The 18,238-nt window shown below is 37.4% G+C and overlaps 1 protein-coding gene across 1 annotated transcript in view; it reads left to right on the top strand.

Moving 5' to 3' along the window:
- The window catches only part of CFAP47 (cilia and flagella associated protein 47), a 493,477-nt gene that overhangs the window by 182,676 nt on the left and 292,563 nt on the right, over positions 1-18,238 (top strand). The window contains exon 33 of the mRNA XM_029929640.1: positions 6,300-6,492. Coding sequence (XP_029785500.1) covers positions 6,300-6,492 — 193 coding nt within the window. The remainder of the gene's footprint in view (positions 1-6,299; positions 6,493-18,238) is intronic.

An 18,238-nucleotide genomic window follows, 5' to 3' on the forward strand; every position in this document is an offset into this window, starting at 1 on the left:
TCATTTGGCTCAGGTCATGGTCTCACCGTTCATGGCCTCCTGTCAGGTTCTGTGGTGACAGTACAGAGTCGGCTTGAGATTGTCTCTCTGTCTCTGCTCCTCCCCTGCTCTCTCTCTCTCTCAGGATAAATAAAAATCAAAATAAATATAAAATAAAATAGGATAAGATAAAGACTAATTATTACTTGTAAACTCAGAATTTTGATAGAGTGTCAGCTACATAGTAGATGCTCAACAAATTCTTGCTACTTAACAACTAATTAGGGTGCAGGCACCGTACTAGGCTCTGGGAGTGTAAAAGTAAACATGATATAGTCTTTCTGTTCCAGGATTTTCTGTCCTGGATTATATAAGTAACTAAAACATAGATAATTACAAGGAAGAATGACAAATGCTATGATAAGGTAAGCCCAGTGAACTAAGGGTGAGTGCACCTAGAGAGGAATCTACCTTTCCTGTGTCTTGGGGACAGTTTCTGGGAAGAAAATCAATTTAACGTAACTTTGATCCCAGTCACAAGTTAGATTGTGGTTGACTGTCCAAGCCAAACCAAGGAATCTGGACCTTTAGATTTTAGCCCAGGGTCAGTACAGAGCTAGTAAAGTGATAGCAAATATTGCATGCTTTCTTTGAAGGTAAGGGAACATATGAACATATTTGCATGTGTCCGATAAATACATGTAAAAGAAGTATATGATGACGTTTTGTTCTCTTTATCAGTGAAAGCCCATGCTCTTGAAAGAGTGATTCTTTGTCGTTCATGTACGATTAATTTGTAATGTAACCTGGAGAGTATCTGTTGGTGGTAGATATTGATAGACAGCCATTGGTCACAAGAAAGGGTGAGCCTTTATTCATAGGGAAATGTGGGTGATTAAAAATATGCTTCAGTATACACAGTGAAGTACTACATGGCAATGAGAAATAATGAAATCTGGCCATTTGTAGCAAAGTGGATGGACCTTGAGGGTGTCATGCTAAGTGAAATACGTCAGGCAGAGAAGGACAGCTACCATGCTTGCACTCATAGGTCTAACAGGAGAAACCCAACAGGGAACCATGGGAAGGGGAAGGGGGGCAGGGAGAAAGTTAGGGAGAGGGAGGGAGGGACATCATGACAAACTCTTGAATACTGAAAACAAACTGAGGGCTGAAGAGGGAGGAGGAAAGAGGATGAGGGGGTGATGGTCATGGAGGGGAGCACTTGTGAGGAAGAGCACTGGGTGTTACCCAACTTGGCAATAAACTAATAATAAAAAAATATGCTTCAGTTGCCAAGTCATTGTTAATAGAAATAGAAAAAAATGTAAATACTGTCAAAGCAAGGCTACTGAGTTGCCTAATTGCATCATGATCTCTGTTGATTCAAGGTCTTTCCAATTTTGAGATATGCTAGTTATGAGGGTAAGGTCACTCTCATTCATTTTTCTTTTTTTTTTTAATTTTGTAATGTTTATTAATTTTGAGAAACAGAGCATTGACTAGGAGGGGGGGCAGAAAGAGAGACACACACAGAATCTGAAACAGGCTCTAGGCTCTGAGCTGTCAGCACAGAGCCTGACGTGGGGTTCAAACTCCGAAATGGCGAGTTCATGACCTAAGCTGAACTCGGAAGCTTAACCAACTGAGCCATCCAGGCATCCCTCACGTGCATTTTTCCAACAGGAATGAAATTACAAACAGTATTTTCATAGCACTGATGTTTTTCTGTATTATCATTTTCATTATTTTAAGTGGCTGGCTCAAATGATTCACCAGATGATCCTTTGCATGTCTTGGATTCACTGGAGAGAAAAAAATGTATTGAATTGTTGAATAGACAGATAATTGAATATGATTGTGTAGTTTCTACACAGCTAAGTTGAAGATTGGGAGCTGAAACCCAGCCTACTTGCTGCTCACGAACACTGTAGACACTATTACAAGCTGTGTCTCAACAAATTAAGGGGGTATTTCTACATGAAATCAGGGTACCATCAGGACAACAGTTTCGTAGATGGTGTGTCATTTTCTAATTTGCACAGAGACACTGTATAGGTTAGTGAGCTCCCAGTAGTGGAAGGTGAAGAAACTTTTCCCAAAGATGAACACCAGAGTACAATAGTATTGAATGCTATATCCCGAGTTGAGTAGTTTTACCTTTGGCTTTTGAGTGTGATATGTTCATCAACCAGCTTGGCATTTGCTTGTCATTTGAAAGTAGGTGAAGTAGATTTTAATAAAAAATAATCTCTGTAATCTCAGGCTTCATGTTGGGCCTGGCTATCCAAAACAATCAAACTAAGCACCTATTAACCTATAATTGTGAGGTAGGATTTTCTCATTTCGTGAAAACGGAGAGTAAGAAAAGAAATTACTGAATATATAAAGTGATATAGAGCTCAATACATCCATCATCTAGGTAGATATGAGATTGTAACAGTATCATTCATCTCACCGATATTAAGCTACAATTATTCTTGTTACTACAACTAACATAATGTTCTAAATACTGTGTTGAATCTTTGTTTCTTAATTACAATAATTGGTGGTCTTTGTTTCTTAATGCATATTTAGTGGTTTCTGGGAGGTAAGATTGGGAGGAACACAGCTATAAAATATCAAGAAAAGATGGCATAAGTAAGAATCCTGATATCAAAGAAACCCAGTATTAAATAGGTAAAGAATCCTGCAAATGAGCTTGAAATACTGCAAAAAGATAGCAGTAACACTTCATGATATCATGAGCCAGGAGGAAAGGATGTGGTATCAGATGAAATTGATACCAGATGAAATTGAGAAGTTACTAAGAGAATGATTAAAAATTCCCTGTTGTAGGGGCACCTGGGTGGCTCAGTGGGTTAAGCGTCAGACTTCGACTCAGGTCATGATCTCGTGGTCTGTGACTTCAAGTCCCACATTGGGCTCTGCTGACAGGTCAGAGCCTGGAGCGTGTTTCAGATTCTGTCTCCCCGTCTCTCTTTGCCCTTCCCCCACTCATGCTCTCTCAAAAATGAATAAATGCTAAAAAAAACTCCCTGTTGTATTAGACAACTAAGATGCCAAAGGCACTTTCAGGGTGTGGGAGTAGTGATGAGTTGGGGGAAGTTTATTAGGTGGGCTTTGGTTTGATGAACAAAAGGAATGAAAGTGGAGAGCCGTAACGGTAGAAAACTTTCATGAGTTATGACTGGTAGAGGAAACAGAACAATCAGGGGGAATCCAGGTTTGGGAGAGCTCTCTAAAAGGTGCGTATAAATGAGCATGTTTTGATATTGCTGAAGAGCAGCCGGTGAGGGGAGAGAAATTAAAGATCCAAAAGCTAAAAAAAAAAAAAAAAAAAAAAGGTAATTGATGCAGGACTGTCCCGAAGAAGAGAAGTTGGTATGGTATCTAGTGCAAGATAAGGGAGAACTAATCCATTGTTGTCGTAGAGAAGGAAGAACCATCAGTGCAGATGCAAGAACTTTTGGACACATGGTAGGATACTGCAGTGTTCTTGTTTAAGATGTCCGCCCTTTCCTTTTTGTAGTAGTGTTGAGGGATCTACTGAGAAAAACTAGCATATAGGCTGAGAGGGAAGGAGACCTGATGAGAGCTGATTAAGGAGCCAGGAGCCCCTAGGGGTAATAGGAGTGATAAGACAAGGGAAACAGATCTCTGGGCATACAGGGCTTTGTCTTAAAACAAAAAAAAGTGTTTTTACATGTATTTATTTTTCATAGAGTGAGAGAGAGAGAGTGAGCAAGCGCGCGTAAGTAGGGGAGAGGCACAATATCCGAAGCAGGCTCCAGGCTCTGAGCTGTCAGCGCAGAGCCCAATGTGAGGCTCTAACTCACAAATGGTGAGATCATGACCTGAGCCAAAGTCGGGTGCTTAATCGACTGAGCCACCCAGGCGCCCCAGGGCTTTATCTTTAAATCAGGAACAGGTGCATCTCAGGTTTTCGAATCCCGGGCAGTGATCCCTGTGGATGATGTGTGTAGGGCCTAGGAGCCGAGGTCAGATTGCTATTGTGCCTTCCACCACCAGCAAACTCCCTTGTAGCTTCAGTCTCCTCTTAGACCTCTCTCTCTACCTCCATTCTTAACTGAAGCTTGTGTCTTCACCCCCGGATCACTTCCAGGTAGGCCTCTTTAGTAGGGGCTGTGGATGAACAAGCCTGAATGCTTCTTTAAAAATTTTCGTTTTGGGGGCACTTGAATGACTCAGTTGCTTATGCATCTGACTGCCTCAAGTCATGGTCTCATGATTCATGAGTTCAAACCCTGCATCTGGCTCTCTGCTGTTAGCACAGAGCTTGGTTTGGATCTTTTCTCCTCATCTCTCTCTGTCCGTCCCCTGCTCACTTGCTCTTTCTCTCTCTCTCTCTGTCTCAAAAATAAACAATTAAAAACTTTTTTTCTTTCTCTATTCCTTTTGAAAAATTTTATTATTGTTTTTGTAATTCTTAGTCTATGGAATTAAATTATATTCTCTTTACAATCAATTTGTGATCCTGATAATATTTAGACCTAAATGACTGCAAGAAATTTTGTTTGGGTGAGAAATTTTTATGGTGTGTTTGAACAATGTTTAGTATATTCTCCTGTTTAAACAATGTAATCAAGGGAAAGGTAAGCTTCTAAAAATTAAATTTTATCTGTCTTTTGCGAATTCCTAGTTAAATTAATTGTGCCTTTTTGGGATATATTTTTACTTAAAATTTACTAGAATAATTTATACTCAGTTTAGAACATTATGTGACATTGTAACAGACTAGTAAAATTAAAATTTCACTTCAGTTCATAATCTACATGCTGTTCAAATTTTTTGATGGGGAAGTACATCACAGTTTTTCATTGCTATTCCATTTGTTCATTATGAGACCAATCATTACTTGTTTTAAAAATGTTTATTTTATTTATTTATTTTGAGTGGGAGGGGGACAAGAAGGAGGGAGAGAGAATCCAGAGCAGGCTCTGTGCTGTCAGTACAGAACTCGACGTGGAGCTCAGTTCCATAAGCTGTAATATCATGACCTGAGCTGAAACCAGAGATCAGACGCTTAACCAGCGGTGTCACCCAGGTGCCCCTAATCATTACTTTTAAATATTATTGCCCTTAAACGTGGTCGAAAAAATGTAAGAGGATTTCCTGGTAGAATAACAGCTTGAATTTAAGGCCATGCGGAAACACTGGCAAATGCAGGTATAATATAACCTTGTTCTTGGAAACGTCGGAAAAGGAGTTAACTTTGGTAACATGTTTGGTTTTTTTTTAAGTTTATTTATTTATACTGAGAGAAAGAAAGAGAGCTTGAGCAGGGGAAGGGGCAGAGAGAAAGAGAAAGAGAGAGGATCCCAAGCAGGCTCCATGCTGTTAGCTCAGTGCCTGATGTGGGGCTCGAACTCACAAACCACGAGATTATGAACTGAGCTGAAATCCAGAGTTGGACACCTAACCGACTGAGCCACCCAGAGAGCCTCACGTAGTATGTTTTAAATTGTTTTTCTACCTTTTACACTTTGCCTTCTTAAGTATTTTGAAATTCAGCCATTTTGGATTAAATATCTTTCTAAATACACTTTAACTAGGGATTGCACTGTTGCGTTGTCATGTCCCTGTTTCCAAGCATAGTAACTGGCTTTGTCTCATGCACTCAGTACATAATAATTGAATGAAGGAATGGATATAAGCCTTCTTACCTCTAAATTGGAAAGCAGTTTGTGTTAGAAACATTTGTATTGCCCTGGTATTTAATACAGAGGTTACCACGGGACTCTATACCAGCCTGTTTCTCCTCTACATGGTGCTCAGACACTTAGATTATTTTTTAGCTTCTAATAGTTTGTGCCTTTAATCTCTTGTCATCTGACTATTCTCTCGCTTTTCATCACTGTTGTCGATGCGTCTGCTTATGGTAGTTCCTTTCCTGTTACTCGTTATTTGCTGTGGCCTAGGAAACTAGCTGTCCCACTTACAACAGTTTTCTGTAAGTAATAGGCATGGACTTAAAGTGCACAAACTGGTTTTTATAAATTAAGGGAAAGAAAGTTACCTTACATACTCTTAGACATCAGAGATTGTAGCTCAGAATATTTACATATGCATTGTGCTTGCTGGCCCGCCTCCATGAGGATTTCAAACATAGCTGAGATTTGGACAGGCCAGTTGTGATCGCATTGCTCTTTGTTGTAGGGCTTTTCTGATGTCCTCTTTTACTCTTGAATGGATGTAATCAACCAGAAAATACTGATGCCTTCCTTTATTTACTCTTCAAGTATTAATTTTTCATTTTGCCATTCAGGTCTAGTAAAAGTTCTTTCTCCCAATTTCAGGTTCTGGTACTATCCCGGGTTGTACCACATTGCAGCAATAGTCTGCCCCCCATTCATGTGCAAAATTCACCAAAGATCAATCCTTGTTTTATATCCAGCAACATATATTCAAAATCTGAAAGGATTCTGCTTAATTGGATGAACACAAATTATGAGAATGCCCGACATATTATATGGAAGAACTGTCAGAAAGGTGAGAGTTTTTTTTCTTTAAATAAATGATTACTAATTATAGTATGACCATGTAGAACAGGACTCAGAATCCACGGATTCGAGACCTGCTCTTTTCTCCAAAAAGGATCTCTTCACACCTTCAAGATTAGTTTTCTTATATGTGAAATGGAAATAATAAATGATGCTTCTTTAATTTATTTTGAAGAATAAATGATAAAAATTACCTAGAGATGTTCTGCAACTGAGAGATAGCCTTTACGTCATTGCTGGTATTTTCAGCTCCATAAATTTAGGTGATACTGCTTACATCTTTTATGTACTTAGTGGATATCAAATGGAACTTGATTGGAAAACATCTTCCATGTCATTGGAAATCGCCAAGTGTAATAATGTTTCATAAATTTGTGGGTGGGGGAGGTTGGTCATATTAGGTCCAAGTACTAAGACTAGTTAGTGGCTGTTCATAGAGAGACCTGCTCCACTGGTCAGGTGGCCACTCCCTGGTTCTGTCCTTGTGGAATGAGACTCTATAAACTTTTACCCTAAGAGACTTAAATTTTTTTAAAAAAATGTTCTAATTTGGTAGTATGGTATATAGTTTTTCCTTCATCATAAGCATTGGCTGTAGTGAGATGAAAGACAGAGTGCATGTTGGTTGTTTCTATGGCTAAAATTCACTCCCCTCTTCCAAGTACATACAAACCTATCATGTTCAGGATGGGTTGTGTTTTAATCATTACGTTTATTCTTTAACTGAACTCTCAGAGTTTTAGCTTTAGAAGCAAGAAGACTTAAGCGTGTGACTTAAAATGAGGATTTGCATTACGGTTGCTTTTAACTTGAAGGCATTACTTAGCAAACATAGCAACATCAAGATTAAAATAGATATATTTATACATTGGTATTGGGCAACAGTAAACATAGAATATTTTAGTACCTTCTAATTGACTTGCTGATAATATCAAAGCAATTTGACTTGAATCTGCAATTGAATAAGATTCATATCTTATGAAATTGTATCTGGCTTTTTCAGAAATATAAAAAAAACAAAGTACAAGTAATTAGATTACTGAGGAGTAACAGTTTAACCAGAGTAGTATAAAATATGTACATATATTAGAAATCAGTATATTCATTTGTTGTAAAATTATTATGATTCTATTTTTAACAAAAAAAAATCTGTGTAAGTTAATTTCAAAGAGTTTGCTGCATTTTTTAGAATAATGCATTACAGGCACTGGTCTTTTTTTTTTTAAACACTGAGTTTTATGGCTTTACAAAGCCTTTTTTGGATTCCCTCTGCTTCCTTCTGCTTAGAGCATTATTTTTCTAGATATCTTCATGATTCAGTTTCTCACTTCATTCAAGTCCCTGCTCACATATCACTTTATCTGAGAAGCTGTCCCAATACCCTCCCTAAAATAGCGTATCTTTCCATCCTTCTCTTTCTTGCCTTCTTTTTCTCAATAGCTTTTCTCCAAAATTATATATATATATATAAAATAGACAGTCTGTTTCCTCTGGTAGAATGTAAGCTTCTTAACAGGAACAATTTTCTGTTTTGTTGTTCTCTCGTGTCTCAGAGCTTAGAACAGTGCCTGGAAGATAACAGATACCAAACCCTGTGGAAATAACTGAATGCATAAATGAGTGAATAAAGAGACACATTGAGGTTTCATACATTTTTCTATCCTATTCCAGACAATTGAATATGTTTTAGCTTACCAGTTTGTACCTTCTGGTACAATTGCAGGAGTCACGTTGAATGGTTGAGGCAGAAGGGGGCATTTTCCATGTTAATATGCACCTGAGCGCAGGTCTGTGTGCTTCTAACTGTGGAAGTGTATGAGGAGAGGCTCTCTGAGAGATACCACTTCGGTTATCTCGGACTGAGAAAAAGTCATACTCCGTTGCCCAGAATTGTACCTGTCAACACTGATACTTATTCTACTGATCCTTGCTCTGCTGGTAAAATCCGAAAATGCTCACAACTTGGTGCAGTGGTGTTGTGGAGGCTAAAAGGATAGGGCTGCACCTCAAACCTTCTGATTGAGAAACTCTTTAAAAATTTTTTTTTCTTTTTTTTTAATTTTTAAAAATTTTTAATACTTTATTGTCAAATTTGTTTACATATAACACCCAGTGCTCTTCCCCACAAGTGCTCTCCTCCATTACCACCATCTCTCTACCCCCTTCCCCTCCCCCACTTCAACCCTCAGTTCATTTTCAGTATTCAATAGTCTCTCAGGTTTTGTGTTCTTCTCTCTCCCCAACTCTCCCCCTTCCCCTCCCCATGGTCCTTTGATTCATTTTTGAGAGAGACAGCGTGAGCAGGGAGGTGGAGTCAAAGAGAGAGAGAGAGAGAGACAGACAGACAGACAGAAACAGAATCAGACACAGGCTCCAGCCTCAGAGCTGTCAGCTCTGATGTCAGACTGATGTGGGGCTCAAATTCACAGACCACAAGGTCACTACCTGAGCCGAAGTCGGACACTTAACTGACTGAACCACCCAGGCTCCCCCTGGTTGATAAACTCTTGAGGGTGAGGCCTCACAATCTTTGTTTTATTAAGCCCTCCATGTGATTTGTTATTTTTTTGGTCTTTATTTCTTTTTGAAAGAGGGAGCAAGCAGGGGAGGGGCATAGAGAGAAGGGGTGCAGAGGATCCAAAGTGGACTCTGTGCTGACAGCAGAGAGCCAGGTACGGGGCTCAAACTTATGAACTGTGAGATCCTGACCTGAACTGAAATCAATAGTTGGATGTTTAATTGACTGAGCCGCCCAGGCATCCTACCTCCCTGTGATTCTGATGCATACTAACACATGAAGCAATTAGGCTATAGTATCACAAAAAGTAGTTTCATTAGTGCTTTTAAATAGTTTGGAATGGTATTTTTTCACCAATTATATTTCTATAGTACCCCTCCTTTAAATAACAATTCCTTTGAAGAAGTAATGGCTGAAAATTTCCCCCAAATGAACGTCAGATCTCAAACCGCAGATCCAGGAAGTTCGGGGAAAACCAAGCAGGATGAATGTCAAAAAACAAAAACAGACAAACAAAAAAACTTTATACCTAGGAGTACTGTATTCAAATTGGAGAAAATAAATATAAAGAATCTTATAAGAATCCAGAGCTAAGATAAGAATTACATCCAACTTCTCGGAAATGATGAAATCAGGAAGAGAATAGAGTATTTAAAGTGTTGAAATAGAATAAAATATACTAACCAAGAATTCTGTGCCCTGTGAAATTATCTTTCAATAGTGAAAGAGAAAACATTGCAGAGGATAGACAGTGGACTTTGCTTATAAATTTTTTAAGCAAACCGATAACTTGGCAGCCTGCAGAGTCATCCTTACGGACATTCTGCCCTTGATCAGCCTGATGGGGGAAGAAGTAAAGAATGTTCATTTGTTTATGGCCTTCCCAGAAACTCTTGAGAGTTTAGCAGTGGTGTCGTCGTGACAAGTGGCTTCCATATTACATGTCTGCTGAGGTCTTTTTCAGCGTCTCTACCTCAGGTCAGGTCTGACCTATGTTTCTCATTAGAATTTCTTTGTAATGATGGAAGAACTAGGAAGAATGTGGCAAGTGAGGGAGCCTTCCTCTGTCAAGTGGAATGTGGAGTGGTAAAGTTGCAATCAGTTTGTTCAAAGGCCCAGCCATCCAGGGCTTTGAGTATCAGTGCATTGTTTTAGGACTTCATTCTGTTGGCCTTTGGAGAGTCATGGAAGATGGCCAAGGTGGTGACTGCTATGATAAAATGGGTATTTGATCTGGTGGCCACAGCAAGTCCATGGACTCAAGTGCACTGAGGTCACATGCTTTTGATCAGCACACCCAAAGTTAGCACTGAGGGGAGACTGAGATTTCTTAACCCTGCACTTTCTCTGAATTTATCAAGAGTACATGATGCCAGGCAGCCAAAGTTTGGGAGTCTCCTTTCCTAACAACGTATAGTTGCTGGGAGACATTGTTAAAAAGCAAACAAACAAAAATAAAGAGAAAAAAAAGTTTCCCATCTTATGTTTGAAAATTCTTAATATGTGTGATTCATTCCAAGAGTTGTGAAAGTCAAAAAGCATTTTTTCCTGTAGTAAGTGAACACCTGTCTCATGTAGATAGGGCGCCTTTTTAGGGCTTGCCAGATGGTACGCTTGCCCTCACACACTTATCCTCTTGTTCCTACTAGCTGTTTGTGTTGTATGTGCTTAAGCCCTTTATCATTAACATAAGAGTTGATGTGTTTCACTGATGAACCCTTTTTTCACACCTTAGTGACAACATCTTCTTCAGTAGATCGTGCCCGTGATACAGTATCCTCTTCATTACTCTTTTGGACACTTTTCTTCAATTGCTACATTTGGTTCACCTGGTGATTTTGAGAACAGCACCAGACCAGTTTTGTAACATAAAGTTTAATTTCTGAGAAAGTACTTTCATTTGACTGTACTTTTAACCAAATCCTGAGACTGGAACATTGTGAACTTTCTGATCAAAGGAGCTTTGTTCTACAAAATCCTATCTGTTATTTAACTGATGTTTATCGCAACATTTTTTTATGAAGTCACAATTGTAGTTCTTATAAATGGAAAATGCTGTTTTCTCTTATTACTTTTTTTAGTAGAACAGAGTTATAAATATGCTTGGCAACATTTATCTTTTATTTTATGTGCTGTCTTAAGGTACCCCTGATTTCATTTATCATGGAGTAGTTTGTTAAAGTAAACAATACTCAGCACACATTTGGGAAATTATGCTGGCCTTTTAATGCTATCTATTCTTAAACCTAATGTAGTGTTGAGGTCTTAAATCTTTATGCATTGGTTGTTTCAGATGTGTCTAATTTTCAACTTCATTAAACCAGAAAATAGTCCTTATTTACAAAGAACTTTATATTTTTTCAGAAGTTCCAAATTAGCCCTTTAATGTTTAGTAATAAATATGTATCATCAATGTTGCAAGATTAAAATGCACATAGATAGTAGAAATGGTATATTATGATATTTTAATGTTACATCTGGAATGTTTTATTTGGGAATGTGACTGTTGGTAGGTATGTAGAAGTCATGATTGGCATGAAGCTCAACACTAAATTCAGAGACATGCCAAGCAGTCAAACAAATGTGACAATAGAAAGTTAAACCATTTCCAATGGATTAGCAGTGTGGTTCAATAAATTAGGGCAGACCAAGACAATAGTCACGTGTCCTGGAAAATAGAGAATGTAAAAATTCACCAGTAGCTGGAGCACGCTCTGTCTCTTGCATTTTCATACCTACTCAGTGTCAATGCCTTCTATCCAGACACCACTAGGAACTCATCTGTAACTGAATGAATTCCTTTCAATGCTCATTACAGTGAGGGAGACCACACATTATGGAAAATCATGGGGTATCTCATAATAAAGGGTACTGTGAAAGAGATTATGCGATTTGTGCATTGGTTAGGTATATTGGGGACAGGTTCAAGGCAACAGGGATTCACCTTGACTATATGCTATCACAGACAGTGGTAATTGTATGAGTAACTTAATAGATCTTATCTAGAGGGAAGAAGACTATAGTGAGGCTAATTCTTGTACTTGGTAGAAAAGCAGTGATTGTTCATATTAGCCAGGAGATGGGGATGTTTGGTATTGTCAACCTTAAAAATAGCTGGTAATTTTATGAGTCAAATGAGTTTTTTTGGGGGAATAGATGAATGGCAATTCTGGACAAGCCAACTATGGCAAACTGTAGGCAACTATGAAGAGACAAAGGGAAGGTCAACTTTTGTTAGGTTGAGGAGGAAATTGGGGAGGGTTGTTTTAAACAGTAGTTTATTGGAAAACAACAAGAGTTTGAGGTTGTGGCAGTTTCTCATTGGTTAGAAATGAAAGTGCACTTTCCATGATTTGGCTATTGTTGAAAGTGCTGCTATGAACATTGCGGTACACGTGCCCCTATGCATCAGCACTTCTGTATCCCTGGGTAGATCCCCAGCAGTGCTATTGCTGGGTCATAGGGAAGTTCTAGTGATACTTTTTTGAGGAAACTCCACACTGTTTTCCAGAGTGGCTGTACCAGTTTACGTTCCCACCAACAGTGTAGGAGGGTGCCCGTTTCCCTATATCCTCACCAGCATCTATAGTCTCTTGATTTGTTCATTTTAGCCACTCTGACCAGCGTGAGGGAATCATGCTAAGCGAAATAAGTCAGGCAGAGAAGGACAGATACCGTATGTTGTCACTCATAGGTCTAACAGAGAAACCTAATAGGAGACCATGGGAATGGGAAAGGGGGGGAAAAGAGTTGGGGAGAGGGAGTGAGGCAAATCATGAGAGACTTTTGAATGCTGAGCACAAACTGAGGGCTGAAGAGGGAGGGGGAAAGGGACGAGGAGAGTGATGGTCATGGAGAGGGGCACTTGTGGGGAAGAACACTGGGTGTCATATGGAAACCAACCTGGTAATAAACTATATAAAAAATAAATTAAAGAAAAGTTATTAAGAGAGTAAGGCTTAACAGTTACCACATACACAAAAATTTGTTAACTGTATGGTAACAGATACAAACTAGACTTATCATTTTGCAATATATTTAATATCAAAACATTGTGTTGTTACACCCAAAACTTATACATTGTGTGTTAATTGTATCTCAGTTTAAAAAAGGTAAAAACTGGAATTAAACAGGAAAACCATATTGGGAATAAACAAGACCAGTCCTGTCTTGAAAAAAAAAAAAAGCAGCGAAAGTGCATTATTGCTGGGGCGGAGAGGGGTCTTCCTTCTGTCTCCTAAAAGCAGGAGATAAAATGCTTCCTTTTTTCTGCTGGTTATGCAGGCTGCAACGAGTGATATGGTACATACATTGATTCCCTCTTCAGGGCTTCCCCAACTCAATTTTAAATGAGGTTCCCTTTTCTGGTTTTCACCAGGATTTCACCAGTATTTTGTAGTATGACAATTAAAGGACTAAAGATTTCACATATGATGGTTTATTCAGTCCTCAAAACAAGCCACATGATCAGATAGCGGTTATTACTATTAACAGGAAAACTAAAGCAGAGAAGTTAATTTATTTTCTTAGGAAAATGTGTGGCTAGGATTTGAATCCAAGCAGTTTGACCTCGAAGGCTCATGTTAAGTACCATTGTGTGATGCTGCTGCTTCAAAGTGTTAATTCTTCTTTAGCTTAGATTTGTGCAGTGCTTGTAGATTCTTCCGTGATGTCCAGAGATGTCTCATTTCCTTTTTCATCCACAGCAGTGGTTTTTCAATATGGATGCCCTTTTGTAATCACCTGGGCAATTAAAAAAATAAATAAATGAAAACGGGTGCCCCACTCCAGGCCCACTGAAACCATCTTTGGGGTGTTGTCTGTACATGTGCAGCTTTTAAAAGCCATTTAGGGGTACTGATGCACAGTGAAGGTTAAAATCTAGAAACAGGAAATAAGGTGAAATAGTGCAGAGGTACCCTATATCATAAATATTTGTTTACCAAGAGAAATGCTATTTCCTAAAATAGGTCCCAAATTTAGAAGATAAAACTTACGAGTAACCTTCTGAATTCTGAGGGGTTTTTTGGTTTTGTTGCTATGCATTGTGATTTTACATAGCATCGATAATCATTGCTGTGACAGGTAAAATCATTGTTACTTTCATTTCCTCTCACCTTTCTGCCTGAGTGTCATCATTTTGTTATGTTCATTATGCCTATCCTGTCACTATTTATAACACTTATATTCTGTTCTGTCAGTGTTCCGTTCCGTTATATGTCATTTTATCTGAATTCTCCATTTTTATTTATTTTTCGGTTGAACTATTGGATGGCTGGATTTCTTAATTATTTTGTTTTTCTAACAAAACCCTTTTCAAGGCCCTTAGGCTCTGAGTTCTGTTTGTAAATATCTTTTTTTTAAAAATAGGTGAATGACTTCTTGACTGGGAATAAAATTTGGGTGTCACCCTTTATTTTTCTCTGAACTCTAGGGACAGTATTCCATTTATTTGTGTCTATAAAATTGCTTGGAAAATTTGGGGTCAGGCTGATAACTCCTCCCCTAAAAGTGACTTGCTTTGTTTGGCTCTAAGCTTTTTATATTCACACAGTGGGTGGTGTGTACAAGAAGATACAACTTGTTCAAAAACATTTCTTTTGTAAGTTTGGCATGTGAGGTATTTGTTGTATTCTTTTTGAAGTCAAAGTTACTGGTTGAGATGGAGTCCTGAAGAGGCTTTTTCCTGTTTTTTCTTTTTAAGGAAAACGTTAGAAATTAATCTTTATTTTCAAGATAGTACAAGATATGAATCCTTTGGTTTTTAAAGAAAAATGTAGAATGAAGACTTTTTCTAACCTTTCATTAACATCGATGATCTTATATTGTACCTGATCTTTTTCAGACATAGGCAGAATACATTCAACATTTCGTCATTAATTATGGTATTCACTCTACAACTACTTGGTAGATTATGTTCTGGAATTTATATCCTTTCAGTTTTCTAGGAATTTTTATTTTTATTTTTATTTATTTATTTATTTATTTATTTATTTATTATGTTTATTTTGAGAGAGACAGAGCGTGAGCAGGGGAGGCGTGAAAAGAGAGGAATTTATATCCTTTCAGTTTTCTAGGAATTTTTATTTTTTTATTTATTTATTTATTTATTTATTTATTATGTTTATTTTGAGAGAGACAGAGCGTGATCATGGGAGGGGCAGAGAGAGACACACACAGAGTACAAAACAGGCTCCAGGCTCTGAGCTGTCAGCACAGAGCCCGATGTAGGGGTCAAACCCACGAACCATGAGATCATGACCTGAGCCATCAGGTGCTTAACTGACTGAGCCACCCAGGCTTTCTAGGAATTTTTATGATTACTATTTAATTTATAGTATTATATACAGTTGACCCTTGAATAAATGGTTTTAAACTGTTGTTTAACCCACTGAACCACCCAGGCGCCCCTTGTTGTTGTTGTTGTTAAATACGGTACTGGAGGTTGTATTTTCTCTACCTGATGATTTTTTAATAACATTTTCTTTTTACTAGCTTACTTTATTGGAAGAATACAACGTAAGTTACATATACAAAATATAGGTTGATCAACCAGTTATTTAAAAGCCATTTAGGGGTATGCTATTAGTAGTTATGTTTTGAAGGACTCAAAAGTTATGCACAGATTTTCAACGCATAGGGTTTGGTGGCCCGAGCCCTATATTGTTCGGTGACCCGCTGTATATCTATCTATCGATCAATTGACCTAACTATCTATCTTACAACAATATGTTAAATTGATTTTAAATACAAATTAACCTTGCATTTCTGGCACAAATTCAAGTTTGCTACAGGAGCTAATCTGTTTTTAATACCTTGCTAGATTCGTTTACTAATATAGTAAAACCTTGGATTGCGAGTAGCTTGTTCTGTGAGTGTTTTGCAAGATGAGCAAACATTTCTCATAAATTTTAAGTTGATAAATGAGCAGTGTCTTGTAGTATAAGTAGAACATAATACCGAACGCCACATGATAACAACCAAGTGAATGGTTCTTGAAATTCACTTTGATTTACAAGTGCTTTGGATTATAAGAATGTGTCTGGAATGAATTATGCTCACAAACCAAGGTTTTACTGTATTTAGAGTTTTTGCTTTAGTTTATATGAGTTAAGATTTGTAATTAATTCCTATTTTAGTTTTTTGTTGTAATTTTATGCAAATATCAACAATTATTTGTAACATATTCCCTCTTCGTAGGCTTGAAAAGAGTTTCTAGAAAATCAAAATGACTTGTTTCTTAAGTTTTATAGAAATTACTGGTAAAACTATCTTCACCCGTTATTTCTTTCATGGGGTGATTTAAATGATTAAATCAATTGTTATAGGATTCCTTAATTGTTATAGGATTATTCTTATTTTTGGCTAAGATTATGTGGCACATGAAATTAATGAATTTCATCTAAATTGTGAGAATAATAGCATAATATTATTAGTTTATTGTATCTTTTCTCTCATATGGAACTGCTCTGATTCTGTTTTATTTTCAAGATTTAGTTCTTATACTTTTATTTTTTTTTAATTTATTTTTGAGAGAGAGAGAGTGCAGGCGAGGGTCAGAGAGAGAGAGGAGTATCTGAAGAGGGTTCTATACCGACAGCAAAGAGCCTGATGCAGGGCTCGAACTCACTAACTATGAGATCATGACCTGAGCAGAAGTTAGAAGATTAACTGACTGAGCCCCAGTATACCTTTTGTTTTTTAAATCAGTCTTTGTCCATGGTAATTATCAGCTTATTACACGAGATTATTTTCTTTCTAGTTTAATGATACACTTAATATGGAAGTTCTACCAAATATTATATATATTACCTCTATCCCATGTGGTTGATCTTATAATTATTCAGAGTTCACATATCTTCATAATTCAGAAGCAAAATGATTTTTGCATTAAAGTACATATTACGTTGTGTTTCTAAAATGTTTTAAAGTAATTAAAAATATACTATTATCTGTTATGAATGTAGGCACAAAAATTCTCAGAAATACTCGCAAATAGAATCCAGCAACATGTTAAAAGGATTAAACAATAATAGTAGGTGAGATTCATCCAGGAGTACAAGATTGGTTTAATGTATACATTCCAATCAATGTGATACTCCACATTAATAGAACATAAAGAGACCATTTCAAAGGATACAGAAACAACAGAATCATAGATCTAGTAGGAGACTTATGCCAAGAATATATAAAAATACATCTCAACAATGAAACAATAACCCAATTAAAAAGAAAAAAAGGAGATAAGCAAATGGCCAATGAGTACACAAAAAGACACTCAGTATCATTAGTCCTAAGGAAGATGCAAAACAAAACAACAATGAAATAGCACTTGGCACCAACTTAGAGGACTAATTTTTTTTTTAAAGCAAAGAAATGCTATAACAAATATTGGGGAAGATTTATAGAAATTAGAACCTCATACACTGCTACAAATATTGCAAATGGTACAACTGCTATGCAAAACAGTTTGATGGTAAACAGTTTAACATTTCTCGAGGTGTTAAAAAATAGATTGAGGGGCACCTGGGTGGCTCAGTCAGTTGAGCGTCCGACTTTGGCTCAGGTCCTGATCTCTCAATTCATGGGTTCGAGCCCCGCATCAGGCTCTGTGCTGATAGCTCAGAGCCTGGAGTGTGCTTCTGATTCTGTGTCCTTCTCTCTTTGCCCCTCCTCTGGCTCATGATCTCCCTCTCTCTGTCTCTCAAAAAATAAATAAAAATGTTAAAAAAAATTTAAAAAGTAGATTAATTCAGCATTTCCACTTATTGGTTTATGCTCAAAATAATCGAAAATGTTATTCACACAAAAATTTCTATATAAATGTTAATAGCAACATCATTATGAACTGATGAATAGATAAGCAAAATATGGTATATATATATATATAATGGAATGTTATTCAGCTATTAAAAGAAATAAAACAGAGGCACCTGAGTGGCTCAGTCGGTTGAGCATCTGACTTTGGCTCAGGTCATGATCTCATGGTTCTTGGGTTCAAGCCCCGCATCAGGCTCTGTGCTGAGAGCTTGGAGTCTGCAGCCTGCTTCAGATTCTGTGTCTCCCTCTCCCTCTGCCTTTCCCTTGCTTGCTCTCTCTCTGTCTTAAAAATAAATAAATGTTAAAAAAAAACTTTTTAAAGAAATGGAGCATTGATGCTATAGCATGGATGAACGTCGAAAACATTATGGTAAGTAAAAGAAGCCATAGCACAAAA

This window comes from Suricata suricatta, chromosome X, assembly GCF_006229205.1.
Source record: "Suricata suricatta isolate VVHF042 chromosome X, meerkat_22Aug2017_6uvM2_HiC, whole genome shotgun sequence".
In the NCBI taxonomy this organism is placed as follows: Eukaryota; Metazoa; Chordata; class Mammalia; order Carnivora; family Herpestidae; genus Suricata; species Suricata suricatta.